The following is a 13,357-nucleotide window of genomic DNA, read 5'->3' as shown; positions in this document are numbered from 1 at the left end:
TAATCCTTTAATAATCTCTCCTTTGCCTGGAAATTATATGTAGAAATTATGTATAGTAATATCTGTAATTATTACTTTTAACTCATTTTGAATATTGTTTGTCAGATTTGTCACCCCAAATGATTTCTTATGAAATTGTACATCGCCTAGAAAAAGTGATAGGCAATTAATCAAATTTCTAATAAACTTGGAAACTTGGTTCTTACACCTGTCCTGTGGGACTCCCAACCAGCCGGGTTTTCAAGATATCCCTAATGAATATGTATGAAACATAGAAATATGATGGCAGATAAAGGCCAAATGACCCATCCAGTCTGCCCATCTGCAGTACCCATTATTTCTTCCTCTCTCTAAGAGATCCCACGTGCCTATCCCAGGCTTTCTTTAAATCAGACACAGTCTCTTGTCTCCACCGCCTCTACCGGGAGACTGCATCTATCATGCATCTACCACCCTTTCTGAATAAAAAAGTATTTAGATTACTCCTGAGCCTATCACCTCTTAACTTCATCCTTTGCCCTCTCATTCCAGAGCTTCCTTTCAAATGAAAGAGACTAGACTCATACACATTTACGCCATGTAGGTATTTAAGCGTGTCTCAAGAAATAAATTGTTGATAACAAAAATATCTTTTATAATTACAAATATGTTATCAGCCAGCGGTGGAAGCGCCCATGAGAAACGTTCATTTAATCAAAATGGTGGAGAAAAAGCCTCAAGATTAGCAATTGAAACACAGCAATTCATAATGAATTTTTAGCCATTAGTCTTATCATAGGCGCAAAAAACTCCACCTCTACAAAATGCAACTTTCTAACTGGAAACAAAATCCACCATTCTGCACAGGGAAAAGGAAAACAAGTGTTACTTAGCTCAGTACGCTGGCATACTCCATCTCTCTTCTGCGTTGTTTCTTAGCGCAATTCTACATAACTCTCATGGCTAGCGTTGTTCTCTCCAACAAGAATCTTGTTTCACTATGCATAGGCTGCATCAGGGAGCTGTTTCAAATTTACGCTTCAAGTTTTTGCCCCAACTATGTGCACTGAACAGCACCAAGAAGAGCTTAAGATTGTAAGGGCTTTAGAGACTCTATATCCGGTGAAATCACATCTGAATCCATGATGTCATCGAGATCCAATTTGCCAAATTTAGTACAAGGCACATCATTCGATCCGGTGGTTTAGACCTTTGGGCCAAATTGTGTCACAATAAAAAAATCCAATGTTGCTCATGTTGGTATAGCAAACGTTTAATATTGCCTCTACGCTGTGGTATAGGAATATGTTCCAATACCCTGCAACTGAATTCTTCAAAGGAATGCTTCTTTTCAAAACAATGACAGGTAAGTATATCTGTTGACTAATGTATTCTATGACTAATATTATTCTGATGTTCAAACAATAATAAAAGTATTCTATGACTAATATTATTCTGATGTTCAAACTATCTCTTTTTCAAGGCTCTTGCACAAGCCACAGGGACAGCTCATTATATATACAACCCCAACCGACTCACAGGACGTCAAAGATTTTAACTTTATAGGAGGTTGTCCTGGAATAAGTATCTCTACACCCTCTTGCATTCAATCAAATACTGTGTAGCGCCCACAGCGATAATTGTGGATTGCCATGTTTCAATTGCTAATCTTGAGGCATTTTTCTCCATCATTTTGATTAAATGAATGTTTCTCATGGGCGCTTCCACCGCTGGATGATAATATATTTGTAATTATAAAATAATTTAAATGTCTCTGTCATATCTCTCCTCTCCCATCTTTCCTCCAAAGTATACAGATTGAGATCTTTAAGTCTGTCCCCATATGCCTTATGATGAAGACCACATACCATTTAAGTAGCCTTCCTGGGCTTATTTTCGGGGTAGGTCTTATTTTCGGGGAAACACAGTAGTAAATGACAGAGATAAAGACCTGAACGGTCCATTCAGTCTGCTCAAAGTCATTCATGATTGTCTTTTTTGGCATTTCTGGGATAAAGACCGGAGAAGTCCACCCAGTACTTTCCTTAGGTTCCAATTACTGGTGTTGCATTTGAAGCCTGCTCTAGCCTATCCAAACCATCTTGCCATTTGTGGGACACAGAGAGCCAAATTCTATAAATGGCACCTAAATTGGGAACTGCCTACAAAAACAGCTGTCAATCACGCTTAGGTGCCATTTAAAGAATTGCAGCTAACAGCGCCCACCAGAAAACATAGGCGTCTTCAATGTAGGTCTACATTGCAGAAGCCTAAGGGCTAGATTCACTAACCTGCTCGAATCGGAACAATCTGTTTCCAGTTCGGGCAGGTCCGACTAATTAACAAATCAGTCATATTCAAATGGGAGCGATCGGAGGAATGCCCCCATTTGCGAGCAGGGATCCAAATGTGCGATCCCCGCTCATGCGCAGACCCTGACAGTACTGACAGGAGAAGCAGCCTCCTGTCACTGCTGTCAGGGCTCTGCTCCAATCTCTCCTGCCTGCTCACCCTGACTCTCTGGCTCCCCCGACTCTCCTGCTTTCTGGCCCCCTCCCTGCAGTGCGAACTAGTGGTTTAAAAGCGGGGCTGCACTGCGGGGAACGGAGGCAGAGAGTAGGAGAGTCGGGGAAGCCAGAAAGAATAGCCCACCCACCGGCCCGACACTCCCTATTCTTCAATGCTTTATGAATTGAAGAACAGGACCATCATGAGGACAGAGAGGCCTGCCAATTGTGTTTAAGAAACTGATTTTCATGTGCTAGACTGTTGTGCAACTCTCAGTTTGAAGCCTCTCTGACTAGATGATCATGGACTAATGAACTCATGAATTAACCAAGATCCAGTTTTGGATAAAAGTAATCACAATGACTGTAGTATGTGTGTGAAAGTTGGGAAGTGAGTGTGAGTGATGGGAATTAGGTTTACTGACTAAATTATTCTGATATTTATTAATAAATTAAGTATTGGTAAATTGTAAAAGTACTGTAATGAAATGAACTGTGGGAGATAAGATTCAAATTGAATTGATTCAGATAATACTTGTTTGTATTTAATATTTAATAGCTGGTTTTAAGAATTTGAGTTATCCAATAAATATGCATGAGAGAGATTTGCATTTCAAGGAGGCAGTGCATGCAAATCCATCTCATATATATTCATTGTGGATATCCTGAAAACTTCACCTGCCTGTGGCTCTCAAGGACCAGAATTGACTACCCCTGGCCCAGACCATAAAAGCCTGCCCAGCACTGTCCTCATGTTCCAAATTACTGGAGTTTCCATTGGAGCCCTCTCCAGCCCATTCTAATCTGAACTGTCATATATGCAGGACACAGACCTTGCAAATCTGTCCAGTATCAGCCTTAGTTCTTCATAGAGTTGCTATCTAAATACCACTCGACACATCAAATACATTTGCAACCATTTAAGTTTTGTTTTTTATACCATTCATTTTCTAATTAGAGATCCTCTGTGTTCATCCCATGCTTTTTTGAATTCCATCACCATTTTCATCTCCACCACATCCTTTGGAAAGGCATTCCAGGAATCAACCACTGTCTCTGTGAACAAGAATTTCCTGACATTACTCTTAAGTCTACCACCCCACAACCTCAATTAATGTCCTCTAATTTTACCATTTTACATTCTCTGAAAAAGATTTGTTTCTATATTAATACCTTTCAAGTATTTAAACTTCTATATCATATCTCCCCTGTCCCTGCTCTCCTCTAGAGTATTCATATTCAGGTCTTCCAGTCTCATATGTCTTTTGGCACAAGCCCCATACCATTTTCATCACCTTCCTCTGGACTGCTTGAAGTCTTTTTACATCCTTAGCCAGATATGGCCTCCAAACAATACTCCAAGTGGGGCCTCACCAATGACTTGTACAGGGGCATTAACACCTCCTTTCTTCTGCTGGTTATGCCTCTCTTTATAGCCTAGCATCCTTCTGGCTATAGCCACTGCTTTGTCACACTGTTTCATTGCCTTCAGATCCTCAGACACTATCACCGCAAGGTCCCTCTCTCTGTATGTGCATATCAGCCTCTTACTCCCTAGCACAGTGTTCTTCAACCTTTTTACACCCGTGGACCGGCAGAAAAAAAAGAATTATTTTGTGGACCGGCAAACTACTAGGACTAAAATTTAAAAACCCCGTTTCGCCCCATCTCCGCGAGCTCGGTCCCCACAAATCATCTGATCCCATCCACACAAGCCTCAGTTATGATTTTATATTGAATGTATTTTATTAAAGTATAAAAAGAAACAATATTCTGTACAATTGTCATTTTATAAATACAAATAATTCAGAGCAAGGATCAACAAAACCCCTGTCTCCCCTCCCCTTCACATATATCCCCTCTACTATCAAGAAAACTGAACAAGCCAAATTATTACAGAATGCTACACAGAAATATCATGCTAACAGAATACTGCAGTCACACATGACAGGAATAGTTTTAGGGGAATGCAACTAGGGCAACTGCCCCCTGGTCAGAGAGCGCCCTAAGCCAGCTGGAAGCTAAAGAAGCAATGCCTGGGTTTTGCAGTCCCCAGTTATGTCTAACACCAGCTCTAGCAGGATATATATTTCAAATCTGATATATTCTAATCACAAAATAGAAATAAAATTATTTTTTTCTATCTTTTGTCGTCTCTGGTTTCTGCTTTCAATCTTCTTTTCACTCTCTTCCTTCCAGCGTCTGCCCTCTCTGTCTCTTCAATCCAGCATCTGCCCCTTCCATCCACTGTCTGTCCTCTCCCCCTTCCATATGGTATCTGTCTTCTTTCTATGCCCCTTTCCCCTTTCCATCCAGCTTGTGCCCCTCTCTCCTTTTTACATGATTCATTCCAGCTTCACTGTTCTCTTCATTTTTATCTCTCCTACATCAGATCTATCATCGTTGTCCCTCTCTGCTTATTTTTCTGCTGACCCCTTCCTATCATCAATCTCTCTATTTTCTCATGCCTGTCTCCCCTTCCCCTCCTCTAATCTCTCTGCCAGCTGTTTCCTTCCTTTTTTCATTCTCCCTTCCCTCCTCCTCCTCCTGTCCAGCAGTAACTCTCTTCCCTTCCTCCCTTCCCAGCAGCATCTCTCCTTCTCCCTCTCCAGTAGCAGCTGTCCCTTTTTTTCCATTCCCCAGCAGCTTCCCAGACTCCTTTCCCTCCTCCCCTCCCAGCAGCATCTCTCCTTCTCCTTCCCTCCAGGTCCAGTAGCAGTTGTCCCTTTTTTCCTTTACCCAGCAGCTTCCCAGATTCCTTTCCCTCCTCCCCTCCTAGCAGCATCTTTCCATCTCCCTCTCCAGTAGCAGCTGTCCCTGTTTTCCCTTGCCCAGCAGCTTCCCAGACTCCAATAGTGGCTTTCTCCCCTCCCAGCAGCTCTCCTTACTTCTCAGCACAGTGATTCAGGAAGGCAGCCTCGGGTCCTTTGTTGGGTTGCGCCGCCTCTGAGGAAAGAGTAAGTTGCATCATCAGAGGCAGCCGCAACTCAGCAAAAGCCCGGAGGCTGCCTTCGTGAATCGCTGCGTGGGAAGTAAAGGAGAGCTGCAGAGAGGGGAGAAAGCCACTGTCGGAGGCTCCCCAAAGTCTCTCCGGCCCAGCGCAGACTTCAGCTGTTGATCTTGCCGGCCCTGTGTGGACTGGCAGGAAATTGAAGGGAGTCAATCTTCTGGCCCTGCGCGGACCGGCAAAAATTTCCTGCGGACTGACACCGGTCCGCGGACCGGCGGTTGAAGAACTGTGCCTAGCACATAAGGCTTCCATTTTTCCAGGTTTTAGAAAGCCCCAACAAGCTCTGGCTGCATCTGGAGGGCCTCTGAGCATGCGTGGATGAGATCACACACATCCGCGCATGCTCCAGGCCCTCCAGATGTGGCTGAAGCTCGTCTGGTAGAAGAGAGGAGGCTTTGTGGGGGCGGGGCTGCAGGCAGGGCTGGAGGCGGAATTGAGCAGTGTCATGTGTGGGGTTTCCCATAGAAAAATATGGTAACCCTACCTGTAGATAGATATGCCAATATTCTAAACATTTACACAAATCCCAATTTTATATGAAGCAAGCTCTAAGTATACATAAATTCACTTTTTTCTTCCTCATAGGAGCACAAAATTCCTTTCATTTGAGGAAAGCATGATGCGCAAAGCTGGAAATATCCCAGGTGTCTCCACCCAGGAGGGGAGCATTAGGTAGTGGTCAGAAAAGAAGTTGGCCTGGGCCGCATACAAACTGCTACTTTCAATCAGAAGTCTAGCTTAGTGAGAACTGAGCTGGGCCTAGGCAGGAGATGAGTTTTTGGCAATGTTATAAGAGGAATGGGCACAAAAAGCCAGCTGTTGCAAGGTGGCCACTAAAGAAGAGAGGTTGGAGAGAATAAAAGGCAGGCGGAAACAGTGAGAAAAAGGACTAAAAAAGTTAAAAATTCCAAACAATAGAAGACTAAAACAAGGATATACTGGTCAATATTCAAAATGATCTAACCTGCAACTGACTAGTGAAATTGTTGGTTCAGGGCTATCTACTAATTTTCAGCTGTACTTAATTTAGCAGTTAGTGCCTAAATAAAAACTAGCTATTTTGAGGCATTCCAGGGTCAGAGTCAGCTCTTAGCCAGTTAAGTGCTAATATTCAGCACTTAATCGGCCAGGATAACTGCATAAAGTACAGTCCTATCTTTATGCAGCAACCCACAGCCAGATAAGTTCTGAATATCAATTTAACCGGCTATGTGGTAGCTAGACTGCTTAAACCTGATATAATGGCCTGGCATTGAGTATCTGTGAATAACACTGGCAGTAGTCATCAAAACGCTCACAATCGCCAGCAGAATATTTACTCCATAATTTTTTTAACAGCTTAAAAGAAACGTTTTATCCCAATTTCTAAAAAGGTAGGGCTGGAACCCAAGTTTTCAAAAATGTAGCCTCCTCTAATGATAAGGAAGATTCTTTGGAAGTCTCATAGTTATGGGAATATTTTTGCAGGTCTAAAAAGTGCACCAAATATAGTACATATTCTTCGATAATGGCGTTTTTATTTTATTTAAATGATTTTTTATTTTTCACTATCTTCCCCACAGAATTCTTTGATGATTTCTCAGAAGGCCGAGAATGTGTCAACTGTGGAGCTATGTCTACACCACTGTGGAGGAGGGATGGCACTGGCCACTACCTGTGTAACGCATGTGGCCTGTACCACAAGATGAATGGTATCAATCGACCCCTGATCAAGCCCCAGAGAAGGCTGGTAAGGAGTTACTTTTGTATTCCCATGCATCAAGAGTTTGGGTTCTTCAGTTAGTTCTCATTAAGTAAAGTGGATCAGTAACCTAAAGTATTCAGCCCACTGGGGCAATTCTATAACTGGGCACACCTAATGTGGGTATGATGATGCCATGTGCTGAGCTCTAATTTTATAGTGACATCTGTTTGCCTAGATTCCAAATGGAATCTACCCTTGAAAGATTTAAAAATTACCTAAAAACATTCCTATTCACGGATGCTTTTGTTGATAGACTAATAACTCTGATCAGAGCAGGCCTTGTAGGGATCAATCTGAAATTAAGCTCACAACTTGTAACTTTAATTTTTTTTATCTGCCTTATTACAGGTAAAGTATTTCTATTTTATTTTAAAATTTTTATTTTAACATGTAAACCGCATAGATGTTACCACCAATGTGGTATATCAAATATAAAATAAACTTGGATTCCATTACAGTGTGCAGGGACAGCAGAACTCTTTTTTATTTGGGGAGGCCCAACTCCACCCCATCTCTGGCCCCACTCAGGTGCTACATCTGACTCCAGAATTTCCCCTTCCCTTACCTCTCATACCATAGTTCCATCCCCCCCCCCAACATCCAGTATCTCTTTCTTTCTAAACACTCTCACCTACCAGTGTCCAGTATTTTTCTCTTTCCATTTCTCTCAAATCTTCCCCCCCAACCCCACCCCAATAACCAGCATTTCTTTCCTTCCGTATCAACCCATGCTTCCCACTTGGCGGTCAGCATTTCTTCCTTCCTTACCCTTCAAACCTCATCCACACCCGCCATGGTGTCTAGCTTTTCTTTCCTTCCTCTCACCCCCACCCCTGTGGTGTCCAGCATTCCCCTTCTGGTGGTCTCCAGTATCTTTCTCTTTCCTTCCACCTGCCTCATGACTTGTTAATTACCTTACCTCCCTTCCCCAGGGCAGCAACCTGCATAACACTACAAGCACTGGGAGCTGGGAGGTGTGGGGTCTAGAGCATTTGCACATGCTAAAGGCCTGCCAGCAACCCCTGCACCAAAAAATATTTGAAGAAGGTAATCTTTCAGGAATTCAGGAATGAAAAGCAGGGAGAGAAAAACTGTTTTTGGAAATTTTCAGGGTCCCAAAACATTCTCTCTAATGTCCAGATTTGCAACTTCCAGTCAACACTTATCTTGAAATGGTTCTGTAAAGGTGCCTAGGGTGGTATCTGTCAAGTTAAAATAGGGAGAGAGAGAGGTGAATCAGGGAGTGAGTGAGAGGAGCGTCAAATGTGCATTGAGGAGCATCGAGGAAGGGGTCAATGCTCTGAGCCAGTAGATAGCTCCTCTGCAGATGACAACGCATGCTTAGAATGGGTCTGTGCTGACCCTGATGCTCGATATTGAGAAGGGGTGTGTCACATAGTCCTTGATCGATGTCTCAAAGTATTCTTGGGATGGGCTGAGGCAAGCATGGATGCATTTAAAGCCTATGAAGACTATATCTGCAGTGGCCCCAAGAGCAAAGCCCGTATCTCCTTCTAGAGACATCAGTGTGGAAATAGTATGCGGTGCTGTTTGTCTAGGTGTGGGAGACCTTGATGTCGAGGCATGATGGGAATGACACATGATCTTGCAGCGATGGAGAGTGATCCATGGTGTATTGACACTTACTATGTGTGAAGGAGGTGGATGTTTGGGAAGATGCCATGCCAAGCCTAGAAGGGGAGGAATATATATGCTTTTTAGCTTTCTTACATGAGGCATGGATGAAGACAATGTCGAGTCTTGTCTATGAAGAGAGCCCAATGGTTGATGCTTTCTATGCAGTGTCGGTGCACGCAGTGTCAAATGCCGATGTCAGTGCTGATGCAGATTGAGCATCAGGATCCAAATCCCCTGCCATGCTCAATGCCAAACAAAAAAGATTTTCACACTAGATCTTTTCACACTGTTCCCTCCACCCCATCCCCAATATCGTCATTCTCTTCCCATTTCCCAACTTGTATCCCCTGAATTCAAATACAGATGCTTTAGTAAGGAAAAGTTTCTATATGTTGTGGAAATTACGGACTAATAGACCATATTTCGATGTTTCTTCTTTTAGACTGTTGGTACATCCATTAATTCTAAGTATTTTGGATTATTGTAATATAGTTTACTTAGCGGGTTATCAGAAAAATCTTTATAGACTGCATCATACAAAACATGGCAGTCCGATTAATTTTCAATCTGAAAAAATCAGATCTTGTCACACCTTATTACCAAAGACTACACTGGTTACTAGTCGAGGCCAGAGTCAGATTTAAGTTTGGTTGTAAATGCTATAAAGTTTAGCACCTGATTATCTCGTGGATTATTTTTTATTCATTGATTCACAACGCCTAAGACATAATTGGAATTTGTTTGCTTTTCCCTCAGTAAAGGGTCGTTTATACAACAGCTATTTTCATCAATTCCTATCTTTTCAGGCAGCTTCTTGTGATCAAGAGTTTGTAAATCTTTGGTGCAGTGTGCAAGTTTCCATGGTGTCTTTGGTGGTTTATATGCCCTCTTCCATCCAGCCTTTAAGCCTTGTCATTTGAAGAGTTTTTCATTGAGCGCCATCTACTGGGCTGACCCCGAGGAAGGCTTCTCCACAGAAGCTGAAACATGGACTGTGTTGGGTTCACAAAATTCACAAGACTTGGACTTTTTATAAGGCTTGGTTTTACATATACGATATGATTTTATGTTATTTTTGCTTATAATAAAATTGTATTTGCTCCTTAAGATTGTTGTGTTCAGTCCCTTCCCCACTCCTTCTTTGGATAAAAAGAATCACCACCACTTCTTCCAATGCCACCACTCTGACTCCCAGTCTCCAACCCTAGGATTTGACCATGCAGGTCAAAGACAGGAGCTTATGAGGCTGCAAAAGCTGTGAACCACATGTTTGACACCCTGGAACTAGACAGAGCCATTGTTCTCTTTCTGCCATCAGCCACCATGTTACTCTGTTACTTGGGGGGAAGGGGACATAGTAACATAGTAGATGATGGCAGATAAAGACCCGAATGGTCCATCCAGTCTGCCCAACCTGATTCAATTTAATTTTTTTTTTTTTTTCTTCTTAGCTATTTCTGGGCAAGAATCCAAAGCTTTACCCGGTACTGTGCTTGGGTTCCAACTGCCAAAATCTCTGTTAAGACTTACTCCAGCCCATCTACACCCTCCCAGCCATTGAAGCCCTCCCCTGCCCATCCTCCACCAAACGGCCATATACAGACACAGACCGTGCAAGTCTGCCCAGTAACTGGCCTAGTTCAATATTTAATATTATTTTCTGATTCTAAATCTTCTGTGTTCATCCCACGCTTCTTTGAACTCAGTCACAGTTTTACTCTCCACCACCTCTCTCGGGAGCGCATTCCAGGCATCCACCACCCTCTCCGTAAAGTAGAATTTCCTAACATTGCCCCTGAATCTACCACCCCTCAACCTCAAATTATGTCCTCTGGTTTTACCATTTTCCTTTCTCTGGAAAAGATTTTGTTCTACGTTAATACCCTTTAAGTATTTGAACGTCTGAATCATATCTCCCCTGTCTCTCCTTTCCTCTAGGGTATACATATTCAGGGCTTCCAGTCTCTCCTCATACGTCTTCTGGCGCAAGAAACATAGAAACATAGAAAAAAAGCGGCAGAAAAGGGCTATAGCCCACCAAGTCTGCCCATTCCAAGTATCCTCCCTCCCTGAGTTTACTCCCTTAAAGATCCCACGTGAGTATCCCATTTTCTCTTAAAATCCGTCACGCTGCTGGCCTTTATCACCTCCTATCATTTTCGTCGCCCTCCTCTGGAACGCCTCAAGTCTTCTTACGTCTTTCGCCAGATACGGTCTCCAAAACTGAACACAATACTCCAAGTGGGGCCTCACCAATGACCTGTACAGGGGCATCAACACCTTCTTCCTTCTACTGACTACGCCTCTCTTTATACAGCCAAGCATCCTTCTGGCAGCAGCCACTGCCTTGTCACACTGTTTTTTCGCCTTTAGATCTTCGGACACTATCACCCCAAGGTCCCTCTCCCCGTCCGTGCATATCAGCTTCTCTCCTCCCAGCATATACGGTTCCTTCCTATTATTAATCCCCAAATGCATTACTCTGCATTTCTTTGCATTGAATTTTAGTTGCCAGGCATTAGACCATTCCTCTAACTTTTGCAGATCCTTTTTCATATTTTTCACTCCCTCTTCGGTGTCTACTCTGTTACAAATCTTGGTATCATCTGCAAAAAGGCACACTTTTCCTTCTAACCCTTCAGCAATGTCACTTACATACATATTGAACAGGATTGGCCCCAGCACCGAACCCTGAGGGACTCCACTAGTCACCTTTCCTTCCTTCGAGCGACATCCATTTGGTGTCCCAGGAAAAGTATCATTTTTGAATGACAGGAGGAATTAGGAGCAGAGTTTTCTAGTTTACTGCAATTCTACACAGAACAGCAAGCAGCAGGGGGCAGATTCAGTGATAAAATGCTAATATCAGAAGCCTGGGCAGAGTTTTCAACCTATTTTAGTTTCAGTACAATTCTCAACTTGGTATACAATTCTCAGAATCCCACTGCAGCACTTTGTAATTCTCTCATATTTCATATGTTTTAGAGATTAAAGTTAACAAGTACTTGCAGTGTTCCTGCTAAATTCAACAAGCCACATTAACAATGGCTGTCTTCATTTTCCCCCTTTATTCTGCATCACTGGCAGTATCAAGCTCTTCTCTGTTAAGCTGTTATTGCTGATTCTGGCTCCCTCTAGTGCAGTGTCTCTCAAACTTTTTAGCTCCGGCACACTAAACGGAGCAAATTATTTTCGCAGTACATTATGATTTAAATTATAAAATTGCAAAACCAACAAAAAATTAAATTTGAGAGTTGGTAATTATATGGGTAATTGTAACAACAATGAAACTAAAGTAGATAGAATAGAATTGCTAATCAATACGATGGATGTGCTTGTTTTTGAGTGCAATTTAACTCAAAACTTGGCTTGATAGTCGACAAGCAAACACACATTTCATCATCCACCATCTGCAGTCGTTCTTTTTTTCAGTTTAATTTCTGTCAGAGCTGAAAATCCAAGTGTACAAAGGTAAGAAGATCCAAACGGTAACAAAGCCTTGATTGCTTTGTTGCTCAAGTTAGGATAACTACTTCATAAAAAATAAATTAATATTATTTGCCATTAGTTTTCAAGGACCAATCACGTCAAAGAATGATGCTTGCCTGGGCGGTTGTGTCCTTACGCACGCAGACACTCATAACATTGACAGACTCTTACGTATGTGACATACATGTCATCTATTCTAGTTATACTCATGAAGAGAATTTTTTAAAATAAAGTAAAATTCTGGAATCTCTTCAGGGCACACCACTGTGCCGTGGCACACAGTTTGAGAGACACTGTATTATTGTTAGAAACTAGTTATCCTTTCTCAACATACTTTTGACTGTGAGCCTCAGTGGCATTACAACTGAACATCCAAATGAGTCCATTATCCCTGCTGAGAGACTAAGCATAGCCTCTGTGACCAGGGAAGTTAAAAGTGGTCTGGTGAAAATGAAAGCATCAGATTGCTTCAGCAAGACTGCTCTTTAAGGTCAGGTTTGTTTGGGGGGTTTTTTTGATTGACTTTCAGGATAAGAATCATTTCTATTGTAAATGCCAAACCAAAGGCATTAGAAAAGTCAAAGCAGTTCTTTCCTGAACTGCCCCATGAACTACTATCCAGCGATTGCCAGTCTCCTATTTGCACATCAATTTAAATCAGTGCCTCACAAACTTTGTCGAGCCGTGGCACATTAAATATAGTAGCCGCAGCTCAAGGCATCCAGAAATGCATGGCTGTTGACGCAATGATGGCACATGCACTCATGATATTATTGGGTCCATGCATGCGTGAAGGCTCTCCAGATGGGTCATGAGCTGCCAGTAGGGGTGCTGGCAGGGAAGACGTGCAGAGAGGAGAGGTGCTGGCACTGGCTGATTGCCTACAGGATGTGCCTCTCGCCGCAGCACACAGATTGCGATACACTGCTCTAATGGAAAACACAACATTATTGGAGCTATGTTGACTAAAATAGTTTGGTAGCCATGTTA

At 42.5% G+C, this 13,357-nt stretch overlaps 1 protein-coding gene across 4 annotated transcripts in view; it reads left to right on the top strand.

The window, feature by feature from the left end:
- The window catches only part of GATA4 (GATA binding protein 4), a 149,864-nt gene that overhangs the window by 107,701 nt on the left and 28,806 nt on the right, over window positions 1–13,357 (top strand). For all 4 annotated transcript variants that reach the window (XM_033935541.1, XM_033935540.1, XM_033935542.1 and 1 more), the window contains exon 3: window positions 7,059–7,225. In XM_033935541.1, the coding sequence (XP_033791432.1) occupies window positions 7,059–7,225 (167 nt within the window). The remainder of the gene's footprint in view (window positions 1–7,058; window positions 7,226–13,357) is intronic.

The sequence above is a fragment of the Geotrypetes seraphini genome, chromosome 3 (assembly GCF_902459505.1).
Source record: "Geotrypetes seraphini chromosome 3, aGeoSer1.1, whole genome shotgun sequence".
Classification (NCBI taxonomy): Eukaryota; Metazoa; Chordata; class Amphibia; order Gymnophiona; family Dermophiidae; genus Geotrypetes; species Geotrypetes seraphini.
Note: the sequence above shows the minus strand (reverse complement) of the source record. Positions and strands in the feature narration are given on the sequence as shown.